At 45.9% G+C, this 16,787-nt stretch overlaps 1 protein-coding gene across 1 annotated transcript in view; it reads left to right on the top strand.

The window, feature by feature from the left end:
* LRP4 (low density lipoprotein receptor-related protein 4) overlaps window positions 1-16,787 on the top strand; it is a 72,407-nt gene that overhangs the window by 4,007 nt on the left and 51,613 nt on the right. The window contains exon 2 of the mRNA XM_006865129.1: window positions 183-345. Within this exon, the coding sequence (XP_006865191.1) occupies window positions 183-345 (163 nt within the window). The remainder of the gene's footprint in view (window positions 1-182; window positions 346-16,787) is intronic.

Genomic DNA, 16,787 nt, shown 5'->3' with positions numbered 1-16,787 from the left:
GCTGGGCCGGCGCTGGGGGCGGGACCAGGCACGGTGGCGGTGGTGGGGGCTGCGGCGCTGGGGGCGGGGCGGCCGGGCCCGGGACACCCCCTCTCGGTCCCCTGGCGGGGCGGCTTCGACTGCGGCAGCACTGGAAGCAGCAGCGGCTGGAGAGGACTTGCAAGGCGTGCTGGTCGCCGTAGAGCCGGGACGTTTTCCCCTGGGGACCCTGGGCCGATTCCCTCCGCCGCGCGGTCCCGCAGGAGCCAGCCGGACCCCGGCAGGCTGGGAGCGCCGGCGGCGTCCTCCGCACCATGAGGTGGCCGTGGGGCGCGCTGCTGCTTGGCGCCCTGCTCTGCGCACACGGTAAGCGGCGGCGTTGCGTCCGCGCCGGCTGGCCCGCGGAAAAAGTTTGTGTGTGGGTCTGGCTGCTGCGGGACTCACCACCCGGGGGCGGGTCGGCGCGGGCAGGGGCCTGAGACCCCTTGTCTCCACCAGTAGCCCCGAGATGCGTGTTGGGGAGAGGACCCGGGTCTCCCCCAGCTCCTTAAGTTTGAGAGAGGGCAATAGTGGAGGCACTGTCGCCGGCTAGGGTCTGGGCCGGACTCGGCGCTCCAGGGATTGCTGCCCTCCTTTGCAGTGGCCGGGATTGGGATAAGATCGAAGCACTCACTCGCCTGCTCTTGGTACTCTTTGAAGAGCCCGGGGCTGCCTCCCTTTTGGGTTACTCCAGGGTCTCGGTGTGCAAGTGAACGTGTGCGAAGAAAGGAGGGTGGGGAGGATGGTGGTTACATCCATACACTGTTTAACTAGTTCTCCTGGCGGGGTTGGGGGATCTTGGGGAGACAGGCCCCAGGGGAATTTGATTACTTGAACACTCCTCCACTTTGGGAACAATTCCTCCTTCCTAGGGTCTTTGGGACACCACTTACTTGCAGCATCTCCCCTTACTAATGTTTTGGGTTCCCTCTCCTTGCTGCGTCCAATCAGCTTCCTGCCGTGGATCCTCCCCGGGGGAGGAGGGGAAACGAGGTAGGGAAAGGGGTTGAAGACGGACACTGGGAAGAAACTGCTGGAAGGCTCCCGAAGATGCGTCCTGGGGGCGGGGGGAGCACCAAGCCTCTGAAAGCTGCCGTCCGGCCCGCGCGATGAGGCCTTGGCCCTCAGGAGAGTTGAATGGCTGGCAGACGGTTGCAGCTTCATCTGCTCCTTATTAATCACTTTTTTGGTGCCGGTTCGCAACTGGTGTGTGTGATTAGGGCTCCAGCGGAATCTGTTTTCTCCGCAGCCGGGTAGGACCGTGGGTGCACCCGGTGATTTAAGCTGCCTCTAGCTTGTGCCCGCAGATCAAAGAACTTTGGTCTTTGAACGCCAGCCCCCTGCACTCTCTGTTAGTCAAAGTGGGAGGAGAGCAGAATCGACCCGCTCTCCTCCCAGCCCAGAGCTGCGGGTGAGGTTTGGAATGGAGGGGCTGGGAGACTCTGGCTTTGCATGGATTCTTTCTTTTCATGTGGGGAAGCTCGTGTGGAAATAGTGCAGATTTGGGGATTTGCCTGGCTCGGAGCGAAGATGGGCACTTGTTTTAATGGCTGATTTGCCTCTCAAATCTAAGACAGAGTTCTTTGTATCTGTTCTTTAAACTACCTTTGGGTTTTAAATGGTTTTCTCCAATATCTTCTGTAGCGCCGATCAAGCTCTTTCTCGCGGCGTTGCAGCCTAGCCGCCCCACGTTCCTCTCTGCACTGGGCTCCCCCCCGCCCGGCTCTCTCCTAGAAGGTTATTTGTAGCCTCTGTGGCGTGTCGGGACAGCAGCCCTACTGGGGTAGGAATGTTGCTGCTCTTCCCACCACATGGGCCCCTTAAAGGGACAGCTGTGTTTTTTGGGGGTTCCCCCTTCTAGCTGCTGAGGAAAGCGGTAGAACTTTTCCTGTCCGCCACCTGGAGGAAGTTTTGAAAAAGATCAAGGGAAACGGCACAGTACTGGGGTGGGGGGGCGGGGACGAAAAAAAAAAAAAAGCGGGACTAAAACGGATACCAACAAAGGCAGGAGATTGTGGCCTTCTGCCCTGAGTAAAAGGGAAGCTGCAAAATACCAGGCTGAGATTGACCTGTTGTTGTTGTTGTTAGGTGCCATCGAGTCGGTACCAACTCATAGCGACCCTATGCACAGTAGAAGGGAACACTGCCCGATCCTGAGCCAACCTCACTATTGTTGCCACGATGCTGCCACTTTGCCAATACATCTCATTGGGGGGTCTTCCTCTTTTTATCTGACCCTCTGCCTTCCGAAACATGATATCCTTCTCCAGTGACTGGTCCCTCCTGACAATATGTCCGAAGTATGAGAGTCGAAGGTTCGCAGTCCTGGCCTCCAAGGAGCACTCTGGCTGTACTTCTTCCAACACAGATCTGTTGGTTCTTTTGGCAGCCCATGGCACTTTCAGTATTCTCCTCCAACACCATAACTCAAATGTGTCCATTTTTCTACTGTCTTCTTGTCCGTCAGTTTGTTGTACTGTGGTGGCTTGTGAGTTGCTGTGATTCTGGAAGCTATGCCCCTGGTATTTTAAATACCAATAGGGTCACCCATGGTGGACAGGTTTCAGATGAGCTTCCAGACAAAGACAGACTAGGAAGAAGGAATGATGAACTACTTCCGAGTATTTAGTCACTGAAAACCTTATGAATAGCAGAGATTGGCCTAGAGGATTTTTATTGTTTTAATGCTGTCAAAACTGTATACCCAACAATCACAAAGAGACTAAGGCTGAGAGGCTGAGAGGCTCAACCCCCCACCCCCGTAGAGATTTGTGCATATTTAATATTTCACACACACACCCACAAAAGGATGAAAAGTTCTTGGTAACTCTTTTGGGCTCCTTTTCATGGGAAAGAAAATGTTTTAAGAGAAACTTCTAAACATGGGGTGCTTTCTGTGTGCTTGTGTGGCATGAAGATTTTAACATCTTTCTATCCTCCTAGGCTGGGAGGGACAGCATCATAGGTCCCTAGTGAGACTGAACAGTTGCAAGACTTAAAACCAGCATAAACAAAAATACCACCCCAAAGATCCCTGACGTGGTGACTCAGGGAAAAGATGATTATGATAAGTATAGTAGTAGATGATTCAGCCAGAAGTGAATTTAAGAAACTAAAGTGTAAGGAGCTTATTTGAATACTATTCATTCATTGGGCATTTCTTAGAGCTTATGGGTTTGATCTGAGCTTACATAACACTCCACCCTTAAGGATTGTGGAGGGAACCTTGATTGCTCATCATAACCACTTTGAAGAGTAGAAATCTTGTTTGTCCAGGAGGTCTCTTCCAGGTAAGTGAAAAGTTGAACATTGTGCCAGGAGTGCTTAGGTAGGTAAAAGGCTTTATCTAAAGAGAAGGGCAAAAGAGTGGAGCTGACACTGGTCTCCTTTCCATCTCACTGTTGTCGTGGTTGTCATGGTGCTTGGATGACCTTGTCCCTGATCTTATTGGACTTATGAAAGATGCTTAGCTTGTCACTGATTTTGGATTTCCTCTCTGTCCCCTGTTGGATATCAGATAACATCTTTGGGACCGGCACATAATATTAAGAATGACAGGTGCAGGGGAATCAAGTCTGGCCATGTCTGATGCAGAGCACATTGGGCGTGTCCATCTTCTGGGTCAGCAAAGAACACAGAAGGTCACAGAGGACAGGGAGTTTTACAGTTCTTTGCTGACTGTCTACTAATCTTGAGCCCTAAAACGGAGGAAAATGGGAGGCATTGGTTATATTGCTGCTTCTTGTGGAGAAGATTGATACAAAGGACTTCCTGAATAGGAACAATTTCAGGGATTAATTTGACAAACTCTTGTCTGGAAAATCCCCATCGCCTTGTCTTTTGTATGACTGAGCACATCTCTTAATTATGAGACAATTCTTTCGTCTAGGTCTGTTAGCCTATTTCAGCCATGGTCTCTCTGCATTCCTTAACATGTCTTAGCCACAAGTTTTGTCACAGTTGCCTGGGTATAGGGCATCTGGGCTCCAGGCTGCCAGAATTGCCATCTCATTTTCAGCAATGGAAGTCCTTCTCAGTCTGGTGAGATTCAGTGTCCCAGAGAAGTCTTCCTGCTGACTGGTTGGCTGGCAGAGCCCTAGTGCAGTCCTATAAATAACTCTGATGAATGCCTCTGCTTGCCACTCTCCCTCCAGCTTAGAGCTGCCCGGGTCAGGGTTTCTCTCCCTAGTACATTCAGAGCATTCCCTAACTTGGGCTCTGCACCCATTCATTTGTTCATTCATTCAGCAAACACATTTATTAAGCACTAATCTAATCACTTTGTGCCTAGATCAGTGAATAAAGACCTGGGTTTGAATCTTGGCTTTGACACTGGTATGGTGCAAAACATTTCTCCCTGAACTTTAGGGTTCTAATCTATCAACAGGCAACTCACGAATCACATAAGAATTCTTATCACGTAAGATTATTGTGAAGATGAAATGAGATAATAAATTTAATGAGATAATAAATCCATTGCAGTTCAGTCTGTTCTGACTCGTGGTGACCTCATGTGTTGCAGAGTGGAACTTTGATCCATAGGAGTGTGTGATCTTTTGAAAGCAGATCACTAGACCTTTCTTCCAAATGCATCTGGATGGGATTGAACTGCCAACCTTGGTGGTAGTGGTTGTTGTTAAGTGACATAGAGTTAGTTCTGACTCATAGTGACCCTGTATAGAGTTTCCAAGGAGCATCTGGTGGATTTGAACTACCATCTTGTGGTTCAAAACAATCTTGTGGTCCAGTGCTTACCCTACATTGCCACACCAGGACTCAGACCATTTATTTGGTTAGTAGCTAAGAACCTAACCATTTGGTTAATAGCTAAGAACCTAACCATCTGTACCATCCAAGAACTCCAAATTAAGATATGAACCAAAATAAACAAACAACCAAAAACCCCAAACATGTTGCTCTCCAGTTGATTTCTGACACACGGTGATTACATATGTTACAGAGCAGGACTGCTGGCACTCTAGGATAATCACGGGACTGCTAACTACAAGGTTGGTGGTTCCAACCCACCCGCTGCTCTGCAGGAGAAGGATGAGGCTGTCTGCTTCCTTAAAGATTGACAGTATTGGAAACCCTATATAGGGTTCTATGTGTCAGAATCAGCTCAAGGGCAGAAGGTTTTTTGGGCTGGTTTATTTGGGATCTTTATAAAAGCAGATCACCAAGTTTTTCTTTCATAGTGCCACTGGATAGGTTCAAGCTGTTAACCTTTCTGTTAATTGTTGTTGTTGTTGTTAAGCGTCATTGAGTCAGTTCCAACTCATAGCAACCCTGTATAGGGTTTCTGAGGAGCAGCTAGTGAGTTTGAACCCTGATTTTGCAGTTCAAACCAATCTTGCTGTCTACTGCTTATCCTACTACCCCAAACCATTGGCACCACACAGGGACTTTAAATGAGATAAGAGTACATTCAAATTATTCAGCCCAGAGCTTGACAATTACTGTATTACCACAAACCTCCCTACATGTTAGCTGCTTGGTAATAAGGTTGCATAAGGAGATTAGAGATGCCCCTTCTCCACCTAAGCATGGTTCCCTGCTATCTGCACTTCCCGAAAAGTACCCAATAAGCTATGAAGGAAGTTTAGGGGAGTGTGCTCCCCCTTAGTTCTCCAGGGTGATGGCCTAGGAGATGGGGCTTTCCTGTTAAATGTAGTATGATCAGCAAGTGGTCAAGGACGCCACCTGGCAACTTTTCACCCAGAGATTACCCTGACCCAGGGTGAGAAGTGTTGGCTGAGGTCTCTTGTAGCTAGAACAGTTTGGAATTTCAAGCTCTCCCTCACACTGACCTGAGTCCGGAGTCAGGCCACAGAGCTTCAATTTGGGGATTGGGCTGTTGCATAGCCTTCTTCCCTCAGGACCTCTGTCTTCAATCTGGATTTACCGTCAGTGTGCAGCTATAATTGATGTAGGTCTGGAGCTCCTGACTTGCCCCTAGCCCCCAGCTCTTCCACCCCAGTTTGACCCCAGTTGTTACTTTGTTTTTTTCCTTTTGAGTTGGTGCCAATAATGGGATTTTTTTGGTGCCTCAGAAAGTTGACGGTTACCAAGAAAAGTCTTTCAGAGCAGCTGGTTCTCTGGCTTCCCGGAGATCCTTTGACTCCATTTTCTGTTCTGCAGTTTTGATTTAGCAAGAAGCAAACATTCTGGATGCCCTTGGGGTACCTCTTACCCGAGCAAACTTCGGGTTTCACTGCACACTGGCATTTCCATCCTTGTCCACTCCCCATTTGTGATGGCACTTTCAAAGCTCTCCTGTGAGGAGAGGAGGAGAAGGGTGCTGCTGGAGACCCAGCTGGGGAGAGCTTGGCTGGGACTCTGCTACAAGCCCTGACTTGGGCCAAGGGGAGTTCCCCCTCACCTCTGTGCTGCTCTGAGGATCAGAGCTATGCGCAAAGCCGGAAACAAAAGACTGGAAGCAAACCTCCCATCTGGCTTAGAGGCAGCAACACAAAGGTACTGCTACATAATTTATCACCGGAGGTTTGCTGGGGTCTCGGAGGTTTGCTGGGGTCTCAGAGCTCCAGGCTCTGGGCAGTGCCTTTCTGGGGGAAGGGGACCACCCTCCCTCTCTCTGGGGTGTAGGCCCAGGCAGGTATAGAACAGTGTGTTGGGAGAGACACCCGGTTAGCACAAGAAAATAAAGACTCTGTGAGGTTGTAAGTTCCTCTAGTGATCTCTCCAAGCTCAGCAGCTCTACTTCATGCCAGGCCTGTGGGGCAGGGATAGGGAAGTGTTCTCTCTGATGGTCCCAGCCTTGTGGACATGAGTGCCACCATCTTTGGGGCATGGGTGAGGGCAGAGAGAGCTTCTCTGTTGGCTTGCCTGCAGCCTTATAGAAATCACAGGGAGACACCAGGTTGTACTCTCATCTATAAACCTAGCCAAGAAGAAAAGGAGCTCTTTGCTCTTCTTTCGCCTCACCCCTAGCCCCAGCCCCACCCCAGGCAATTTAATAAAGCAGTTCTAGCCACAGGCTCAGAAAAGCAGTAAAAGTGAAGGCCTCTAAAATGTATCTACCCAAATGAGAATTTCTGTTCTTCTGGAAATAATCTGGGTGACCATTTTTGCACTCCAGACTGGGACATGTGGTCTAAAAATTATACATGTACTTTTACCTTTTTGAGTGCTTTGCACTATTCCCAGCTCCAGGAGTCCTGGTGTGGCACTATAGAATAATACACTGGACCACAAGGTCAGTTTGAAACACAAGGGCGGCTGTTCAAACTCACCAACCGCTCATCGAAAATCCTATACAGGGTCGCTATGAGTTGGAACTGACTCGGTGGCACTTAACAACAACAACAACATGATAGTGTTTAGTTTGCACTAGTATATTTACTCCTCAAGAGATATCCGTATGAAGGTATTGTTAGGTTCCTGTTTTGTAGATGGGGAACTGAGACTCCCGTGGTTTATTGTCACAAGACTAGAGAGTATAACAGAGCCAGATTTTGAACCTGATCCATTAATCCCCAACCCATATCACCTCTCAGAACAGAGTATTTGAAATTCAGGCTGTCCCAGAAAACTAGGGCTGGGAGCACCTCTATTTCATCTTGGGTTGATGTCTCTTCTCTCTGTTTTCAGGTATCTTTTCAGGCTTCCCAATCCCTAAGGAATTATTTTCCAGGTGCTTTTTGATGGAGAGAGGTTTAAAAAGGCCCCCAGAAAGGGAGATGAGGTGTGTAACTTCCTGAAGCCACATGTTACTTTGTGGGTCTTGTATTTTGAGATGTAGCAGGAGGTGAAAGTGATATTTTGAGCTGTCTTACAGAGCACTGCCAGACGCAAGCTCTGTTGGAGTTGTGGAATCTGTTGATGGCGCTCCTAAGGAGGTTAGTAGAATTTTAAGGACCTGTTGGAGACATCCTGGTATTCTGGCTACATTACTCCATTGAGAGGACACCTCCAGATGAAGAGAAGAGTGTCTATAATAATAATAATAGCAGTTCACTTGGGGGGCGCGTGGCCATAGTGGTTGTGTGCCACTGGCTCATAGTGACTGTGTATAGGGTTTCTGAGGCTATAAATCTTTAGAGGAGCAGAAATTCTCCAGTTTCTCCCACTGAGCGATCAGTAGATTCAAACTACTGATGTTGCTGTTAGCAACCCAGCTTGTAATCCACTATGCTACCAGAGCTCCTTAGTTCACTATGCATTTCATATATATTCATGTAAACCTCCCAGCAAGCCTATGAGCCACGTACTCTGATGATCCCTATTTTATAAAAAGAGAAAATGAATCAATTTCTGAATTGCCATATATTGTAGTTTCTGACGTCTCTCTTCTATACTGGCCTATTAGAAATTGTTAAGTGTGGTCAAGTCGGTTCTGACTCATAGCAACTCTGAACAAGGTTTCTGAGGAGCAGCTGGTGGGTTTGAACCACCAACCTTGTGGTTCAGAGTCCAATGCTTATCATATGGCACCACACCAAGAGTCCTAGTCTTACTAGGAATTGTTGTTGTTAATTGCCTTCGAGTAATTTCCAACTCATAGCCACCCAGTATAGGGTTTCCAAGGAGTGGCTGGGGAGTTTGAACCACTAACCTTGTAGTTCAAGCTGACCTTGCGGTCCACTGCTTTATCCCACAGCACCACATCAGGACTCCATTAGTTGAAGATGAATTAGGTGGAGATAAAGGAAGCAGGTGTCTTAAGTACTTCCCAGAGAATGCAATAAAGCAAGACTGCTGTCACCATTCTCTTGCCCACTGTTCCCTATGATTATTCATGCCAACAACTTAACAGGTCATTTCTATGATTTTTCACAAGCATGGCACTATTATTTGCCATGCAGTTGGATTTTAAACATCTCAAGCCTGAAAACACTGTTGTTCCTAAGTGCTGTCGGGTCGGTTCCAACTCATAGCAAACTTGTGTAAGGTTTTCTGAGGAGCAACTCGTGAGTTTGAACCATCAACCAGCGGTCGGCTATACAGTGCTTTATCCTACCATGCTACCCCAGGACTCTAACCTTCAAAATAGAAGATCTGACTTGTGAGGCAGCAGGGATAAGACAATTCTGGAGTGATAGTGATAGCAAAGGCCATCATTTATTGAGCACTTAGTATGTGCCAGGAGCCCTGGTGGTGCAGTGGTTAAAATGCTTAGCTGTGAACAAAAAGGCTGATGGTTCAAACCTACTAGCCCCTCCACAGGAGAAAGATGTTGCAATCTGTTCTGTAGATATTGGAAACTCTCTGGGCAATTTTACTCTGTCCTGTATGGTTGCATTTGGCAAAGCTGCTGTACAAGACCAAGACCTCTTTAAAGTGTTGAAGAGCACAGATAACATGAGGACTAAGGTACATCTGACCCAAACCATGGTAACTCCAATAACCGCATATTCATGTGAAAGTTGGACAGTGAATAAGGAAGACTATAGAAGAATTCAATGTATTTGAGTTAAGGTGTTGGAAGAGAATATTAAAAGTACCATGGTCTGCCAAAAAAGAACAAACAAATCTATGTTGGAAGAAGTACTGCCAGAATGTTCCTTAGAAACCAGGTTGGCCAGACTTAAACTCTCAAACCTTGGACCTATCAGGAGAGACCAGTCCCTGGAGAAGGATGTCATGCTTGGTAAAGTGAAGGAAGACCCCAGTGAGTTGAATTGACTCAGTGACTCAGCAATGGGCTCAAGCGTAACAACAATTGTGAGGATGGCACAGACCAGGCAGTGTTTCGTTCTGTTGTGGACGGAGTTGCTATGAGCCCGAGAAGACTCGACGGCATCTAACAATGAGAACAACATTTGGTCCCTAACTGTCGGAATCAATTGAACAGCAGTAGATTTTTGGGTAGTATGTGCCAAAAACTCTTGCTATGTGCTTTTTATAAATTAACTGCTTTAATTCTTATGTAGGTTGTTCTTTTTAAGTGCTGTTCAGTTGGTTCCAACTCATAGTGACCCCATACAGAGTGTCTGAGGAGTGGCTGGTGAATTTGAACCACTGACTTTGTGGTTCAAACCGACCTCGCGATCCAGTGCCACACTAGGACTCCTAATATAATATAGGGGCTCTTATCACAATTTTCCTGATGAGAGACTAAGGGATAAAAGAAATAATGCACCTGGGGTTAGACAGTCAGGAACTAGGGGAGTCAGGATTTAGGCCCAAGAAATTTTGTTCCCACATACTTAACATTATGTTCTCTGCGTCATAACTTTGGAGACTGGCCATTAAGAACATCTTTTCTGCTTGTAAGAGTGTCAATGAAGGGCTGTACTTGCTGAGACCAGTAATGATGTGTCTGATAATGTCTCATTGGAGAGAAACTATTAGTAAAAGACTTCACCAGGTAGATTTTCAAACCAACCATGTAAAGCTGCCCTCTTAGAGTTAGGGAAATAAGAGGGACCACAGGGCAGAAGTTGGTAGAGTCACACAGTTTAGTATGATAGCTTCATAGTACAGAGAATGAAAGGAACTCTTGTAGCAGAAGAGAATGAATTTAACCTGGACAGGACTAGAAATCCACCTTAAAAAGAAGATGCCTGTTCTCTTGAGTCCTGGATAGATAGGAAATAACCATTTTTATTTCATATACTGGACACCTCTTTCTATTTGACTCCCAATTTTCATAAGACTCTAGAAGAATGTATCATTCATTTATTACATTTTCATTCAACAAACATGTATTAACATATGTAGCAGATTGTTGTTGTTGTTGTGAAGTGCCATTGAGCTGGTTCCAACCCATAGTGACCCTGTATAGGGTTTCCGAGGAGCAGCTGGTGAGTTTGAACCGCTGACCTTGCAGTTCAAATGGCTTTGCAGTCTGGCACATGAACCCACAGTGTCACCCTAGGACTTGGTACTTAACAGCACAGCCCTTGGTGTTAACATTGGTTAAGCACTTGGCTGCTAACCACAAGGCTGGCAGTTTGAACCCACTCTGTGACTTCCAAGAGAAAGATCTGGTGATCTGATCCTGTAAAAGATAACAGTCTTATAAAAAACCCCAAACAACTATGAGGCAGTTCTACACTGTCACATGGGGTCGCTATGAGTTGAAGATGGGCTGATGGACTCAACAGCACCTAACAGTAATATACTAAGCATTGAGTTTTGTTCATTGCCATCAAGTAGACTCTGACTCATGACGACCTTACATATAATGGCATAAAATGTTGTCCAGTTCTCTTCCATCTTCATGACCTGTGGTTGGTGTGGGCCCATTATTGCAACCATTGTATCAATCCATTTCATTGAGGGTTCCTCTCATTATTAATGTTTTATTATGTTTTAAGTGAAAGTTTACATAGCAAATTAGGTTACCATGTAACAATTTTTATATAACTTGTTTCATGACATTGGTTAGGTTTTCCACAATGTGTCAACATGCCCATTATTTCCATTCTTTTGTGTTCTGTTTATATTCATCTAGCTTTCCTCCCCCTAGCTTCTCATTTGTCTCTGGGTAAATGTTGACTGTTGGGGCTCATAGAGTTGATTAGTTTAAAGGAGCATGGAATTCATGGGTGATATGGTTTCTTTTATAAGCCAATCTATTATTCGGATGCAAAGAGACCACTGAGTTCCAAGTTGTGAAAGGGTATCTGAAGGTGAAAGTCTTGGGGGGCTCCTTTAGTCTCTCTCAGTCTAGTTAAGTCTGGCCTTCTTTTTTTTTTTAGAAAGTTGAGTTTTGGTCTACCTTTCTCATCTATTCTAATGGGACCTACTGTCGTGTTCCTGGTTAAAACAGTCAGTCAGTTATAGTACCCAGGCACATCTGTTTCTTCTGGTCTTAGGTTAGAAAAGGTTGTGAACTTGAGAGCCATACGTCCTGTGGATTACTTTTTCCCTTGAGTCTTTGGTGTCCTTCCCTCTCCTTTGCACCAGATATGAAGAGACCAGTGGCTGTATCTTAGCATTTGTGTTGGGTTTTTGTACTGTGAATACAAAGCTATTTATCACACTAATCCAGCTGCCAAGATGCTTCTGGCCTAATAAGTGAACAGTGGCCCCACAGTGGTTAAGGAGTAGGTACAGAGGACATCTGGAATTTAGAGAAGGGGGATTACCTTGTCCAGAGGCCAAGTGGGACTGGGTAAGGCAGCATCAGCAAAGGATTCACCTCCTGGTTTCCTGCTGCTGCCCCACCCCAGTTCTTTTTTTTTTTTTTTTTTTGTATTGGTATTAATGCTTCCTAAGCAGGCTCTGTCCTGTCCAAATAGCGGCTATTTATAGACACCCAGATCTTAGCAGATGCATCCAGGTATCTTTTAGATGAGGTTGGGACCATTTCTATATGGCTCCTTGCTGCCAAACCTTTCATTTATGCCTGTTGTGTCTTGCTACATGGACATCCCCTTTACTGAGAGATGCCTACTGTCAAGGCTACCCAAGGAGCTGAGTTCTATTGGCCCATGACTGGCCTGGATATAGCTGAGGGTCATGTCACTTCAAATAACTTATCCTTATTAAATAAGATTTATGTCCTTACCATTGCCACCAGTGGACGGAAGGAGAGAGGTCATTCCTTCTTTGATTCCTCCCTTTCTCACTGTAATCTCTTCCATACTGGGGTAGCTACCACACTCTAGAACATTCATAGGGCACACCTTAAGTCTTCTCATCTCTGGTTCAGCTTGAAAAAGCTGCTCTGTATCTATCTGTCATCACTGTCCATCACATGTGCCTCCAAGTGACAGGTGCAGGTCACTTCTAGTTGAGCATTCAATGGGTTGCATCATTGTCACCTGGGAATCTTACTGAATGTCCAGATTCTGAGAGCACTCTGTGAAAATACTGGTCTAAGGGTCAGATTGTAGCTCTCATCTGACTCTCTTACTTGGTGACCATGGCCAAAGCAGGTAACCATGCCATTAAATAGGCTCGGATAAGCAGCTCTGTGGGACAAGCACTGGACTGGCAACTGCCAGGTCAGCAGTTCAAACCCATTAGCTGCTCTCAGAGACCTTGGAAACCCTATACAATGGTAACTACTCAAGATAATTGTAATGATTACATCAGACTGCAAATACTATGTAAGTATAGTTTATAAACAGAAACTGCAAAGTATAATTATTTGTATCAGAGCTCTGTTCCTTCCTGGATCAAAGTTAACATCTAAGTTATCTATTCCTGAGTGTGTTTTGTGTACATGCCCCCTAAAAAACAGAGGGAATAGAAGCAAATACTGTTGAATGATGATGTGTGGAGATTGTAATCATTGCAATGAAACAATGAGTGTAAACCTGATGTTCTCCCATGTAAACTATCACTCAATTCACAATAAAAACTTAAAAAAAAAAGCAGACCAGAGGACTGCCAGAAGGGTCAAGAGGGAAGGGAGGGGAGTAGCTGCTTCAGGGGTTCTGAGGTTCTGTTCCGGCGCGATAAAAAATGTTCAGAAACTGGTGATAATGGAGAGAAATTATCTATCCCTCAATTAATGTCACTGAATTGTACACTGAAAAAAATGGGCAAAGTGAACATTTCTTGGTTATATTTTACCCCAATGAAATTGTGGTTAACATTTTTTGAATAATAATAATAAAGGTTACATCAAAGGAGCTTTTCTGCTTCTCTGCTTTACCTTGTTATGAGGTGCTGTTGAGTCTGTTCCTGTTCATGGTGGTGATAGTTAAGTGCTGCAGAGTCACTTCCGACTCATAGCAACCTTGCATAGGGTTTCTGAGGCTGTAAATCTTTATGGGATCAGAAAGCGTCATCTTTCTCCTGCGGAACAACTGGTAGTTTCGAACTGCCGACCTTGAGGTTAGCAGCCAGACTTGTAACCACTACACTACCAGAGCTCCTTTTCCTACTCATAGCCACTCTGTATAGGTTCAAACCTACCAAATGGTAACATGTATCAAAAGCTGGGTTCCTGGCTGATCAGAACAGTTTGAAGAGAGATTTTTCTATGATTGAATTGTATCTTGTCAAGAGGCTAGGACCCAAGCCCCTGAGGGCCTAGGGAACTTGCAGTGTGGCTGGCAAAAGACTTCCATGGCCCTAAGCGTCTCTGGTCTCTGGTAGCGTAGTGGTTACAAATTGGGCTGCAAGCCGCAAGGTCAGCAGTTGGAAACTACCAGCTGTTGCGCGGGAGAAAGATGAGGCGTTCTGCTCCCATAAAGATTTTCAGCCTCGGAAACCCTGTACAGGGTCACTATGAGTCGGAACCGACTCCACGGCACACAACAAGCATCACTGAATGAGTATTCTAACGCAAAATCTCTTCAAATGAAGACTATGCACTGCTACCCACAGACATTTCTTTCCATTCTTTTCTTTAACAACGGTTAAAGCTGCCCTTTATGATCATGTTGAGTGAAAGGGCAAAATTCCAACTTCTGGGGACCAGAGAATTGCCTCCTTTGATCCTCTATTGTCCAGAAGAGCTGACTTTTTGTGTGGACACTCAAGTCAAGGGCTGACTTGCCCATGGCTGCCTGCCCTTCACCATGCTGGCGTTCAGATGCTGCTGCTCTGGACACACAGGAAGTACGACTCTTCCTGCTGCCTGCAACTAACTCATGCCCCTCCGATGGAATGCTTTGTTCCTGAAGCCTGCGTGTTGAAATCAGGATTCCTCTTATCGCTCAGCCAGAAATGGGGGTGGGCCCTAAAAAGCCAGGTCCTCTTGACTTCAGGATCCTTTTCATTTGCAGGCAGCTCCAGGGTACTCTGATTCTCCTTGCTCTCCCAAGGCCTGTGCTCAGCTTCTTAAAATCAAAACATTTGGGGAAAACTTACCTTCTATACTCCTTATCTACCCCTACTCTTTTTTTTTTTTTTTTTTTTGCTGGCGAGGATGTGGAAGGACTGGGACCCTCCTACATTTTTTTTTTTTTTTTTAATTTAAGGTTTTTATTGTGGATTGAGTGAAAGTTTACAGGGCATATCATCAGTTTTACATTCAACTAATCATATACCTTGTTTCATTACATTGATTATAATCCCCTCCATGTACCATCAGTTAACAGTATTTCTCTCTGTCCACTTTAGCTTTTTAAAAAACACACAGACAAAAAAACCTCACTCAGGCATATATAATAATTTACATCTCCAAAGGGCACATTCTGTAAATTGGCTCCTGGCCACCAGCTCTTAGTCCTTCTCTTCTTAGTCCATGAATCTAGAGTCCCCAGCCAGCTCCCCCTCTCCATGCCCCCATCTCTGCCTCCATCACTGGCGCTGCTGCTTCTCTGGATAAGGTCCCATATTCTGCTTGTGTGTTCCTCTCTTGATGGACCTAGGGTCCTCTGTTTCTGGACTGTCTACCCCTACTCTTCCACTCTCCTGGCCTTTATTCATTGAACATCTTTGGTGTGCCAACACTTTTAGCTTTTTTTGCAAATGACAAAACTGAGGCTAGTCAATGTAACCCAGCTTTGTCTGCTCCTAGTTTAATGCTTTTATTTCCTCCTTTCAATTCCCCATTTCTTCTTCTCTATTCATGTTACCTCCTTCACTTCCAACTCCCTTTGTTGTATCTCCCACACTCTTCTGTGTGTGGCTAGCAGCATGTTTTCAACTTCGGCACTGTTGACATCTAGAACCAATAATTTTTGGTTGTGGGACTGTCCTGCGCATTGTAGGATGTTTAGCAACATCCTTGATTTGCCTGTCAGTACCACCTGCCATGACCTCCAAAAAATGTCAGCTGTCTCATGGGGAGCAAAATCATCCCTGAAGGAGAACCCTTGATTTAACTTTACCCTTTCTTCCTACCCATGCCTCTACATGAAGAAGGGGGGCTGTGTGCTGGGGAGCCCCGTTGGGTGGAGTTTCTCTCTTTCCTGTGTAATTCAGTCAGAATGCTCCAAATTGGGAAACTTTGAATTGCAACAGTGAAGAACTGATTGCACTAAAATGTTCCACAAGCTCTTACCCAGGGTCTGCATGAGAAATCCTTCTCAGTGTGCTCCAAAGGGGCCTGAGAGGATGGGGCTAGGTCTTCAGGTCTTCCTTGGGAAAGACTCCTCTTTTCTGAACTTGCAGAATAACCTGGAGAGATGGAAGCCCTGGGCTTGGAGTGTACCTTTCTGTGAGGTATAGAGCTGCTACATTGCCCCTTGGCTTCTGCAGGAAATCTGCATCTTATTACCTTAGCATTTGGAGGGAATTCAGTTGTGAATCTGGTGAAAACTGATTCCTCTCCCCAGAAATACACATTTGCCTGCAGTTTCAGGAGTTCACAAATCCCATCCAACCATCCACCCATCCACCATCTATCCATCCACCATCCACTATCCATCTATCCATCATCCATCACCCATCCATCTATCCATTCATCATTCATCTATCCATCACCCATCCAACCACCATCCATCCATCCAGTCCATTCATCCATCCATCACCCATCCACCCATCTATCACCCATCTATCCACCACTCATCCACCATCTATCCAATCCATCCATCCATCATCCATCCATCTATCCATCTATCTATCCATCCATCCATCCGTTCTCCATCCATCTACCCATCCACCATCCATTCATCTACCATCCATCATACATACATACATCAGTCATTAATCTATTCATCCATCCACCATCCATCCATCATCTATCCATCCACAATCCACAATCCATCCTCCATCCATCCTAATATGTCATCTGTTCATCCACCATCTACAATCCATCCTTTGTCCATCCATCATCTATCCATCCATGATCCGTCCTCCATTTACCCATCCATCTATCCACCACCCATCTACCCATCCATCCATCCATTCATCCATCCATCCACCCATCCACCATCCATTCATCTACCATCCATCAT

Source organism: Chrysochloris asiatica, unplaced genomic scaffold (genome assembly GCF_000296735.1).
Source record: "Chrysochloris asiatica unplaced genomic scaffold, ChrAsi1.0 scaffold00075, whole genome shotgun sequence".
Classification (NCBI taxonomy): Eukaryota; Metazoa; Chordata; class Mammalia; order Afrosoricida; family Chrysochloridae; genus Chrysochloris; species Chrysochloris asiatica.
Note: the sequence above shows the minus strand (reverse complement) of the source record. Positions and strands in the feature narration are given on the sequence as shown.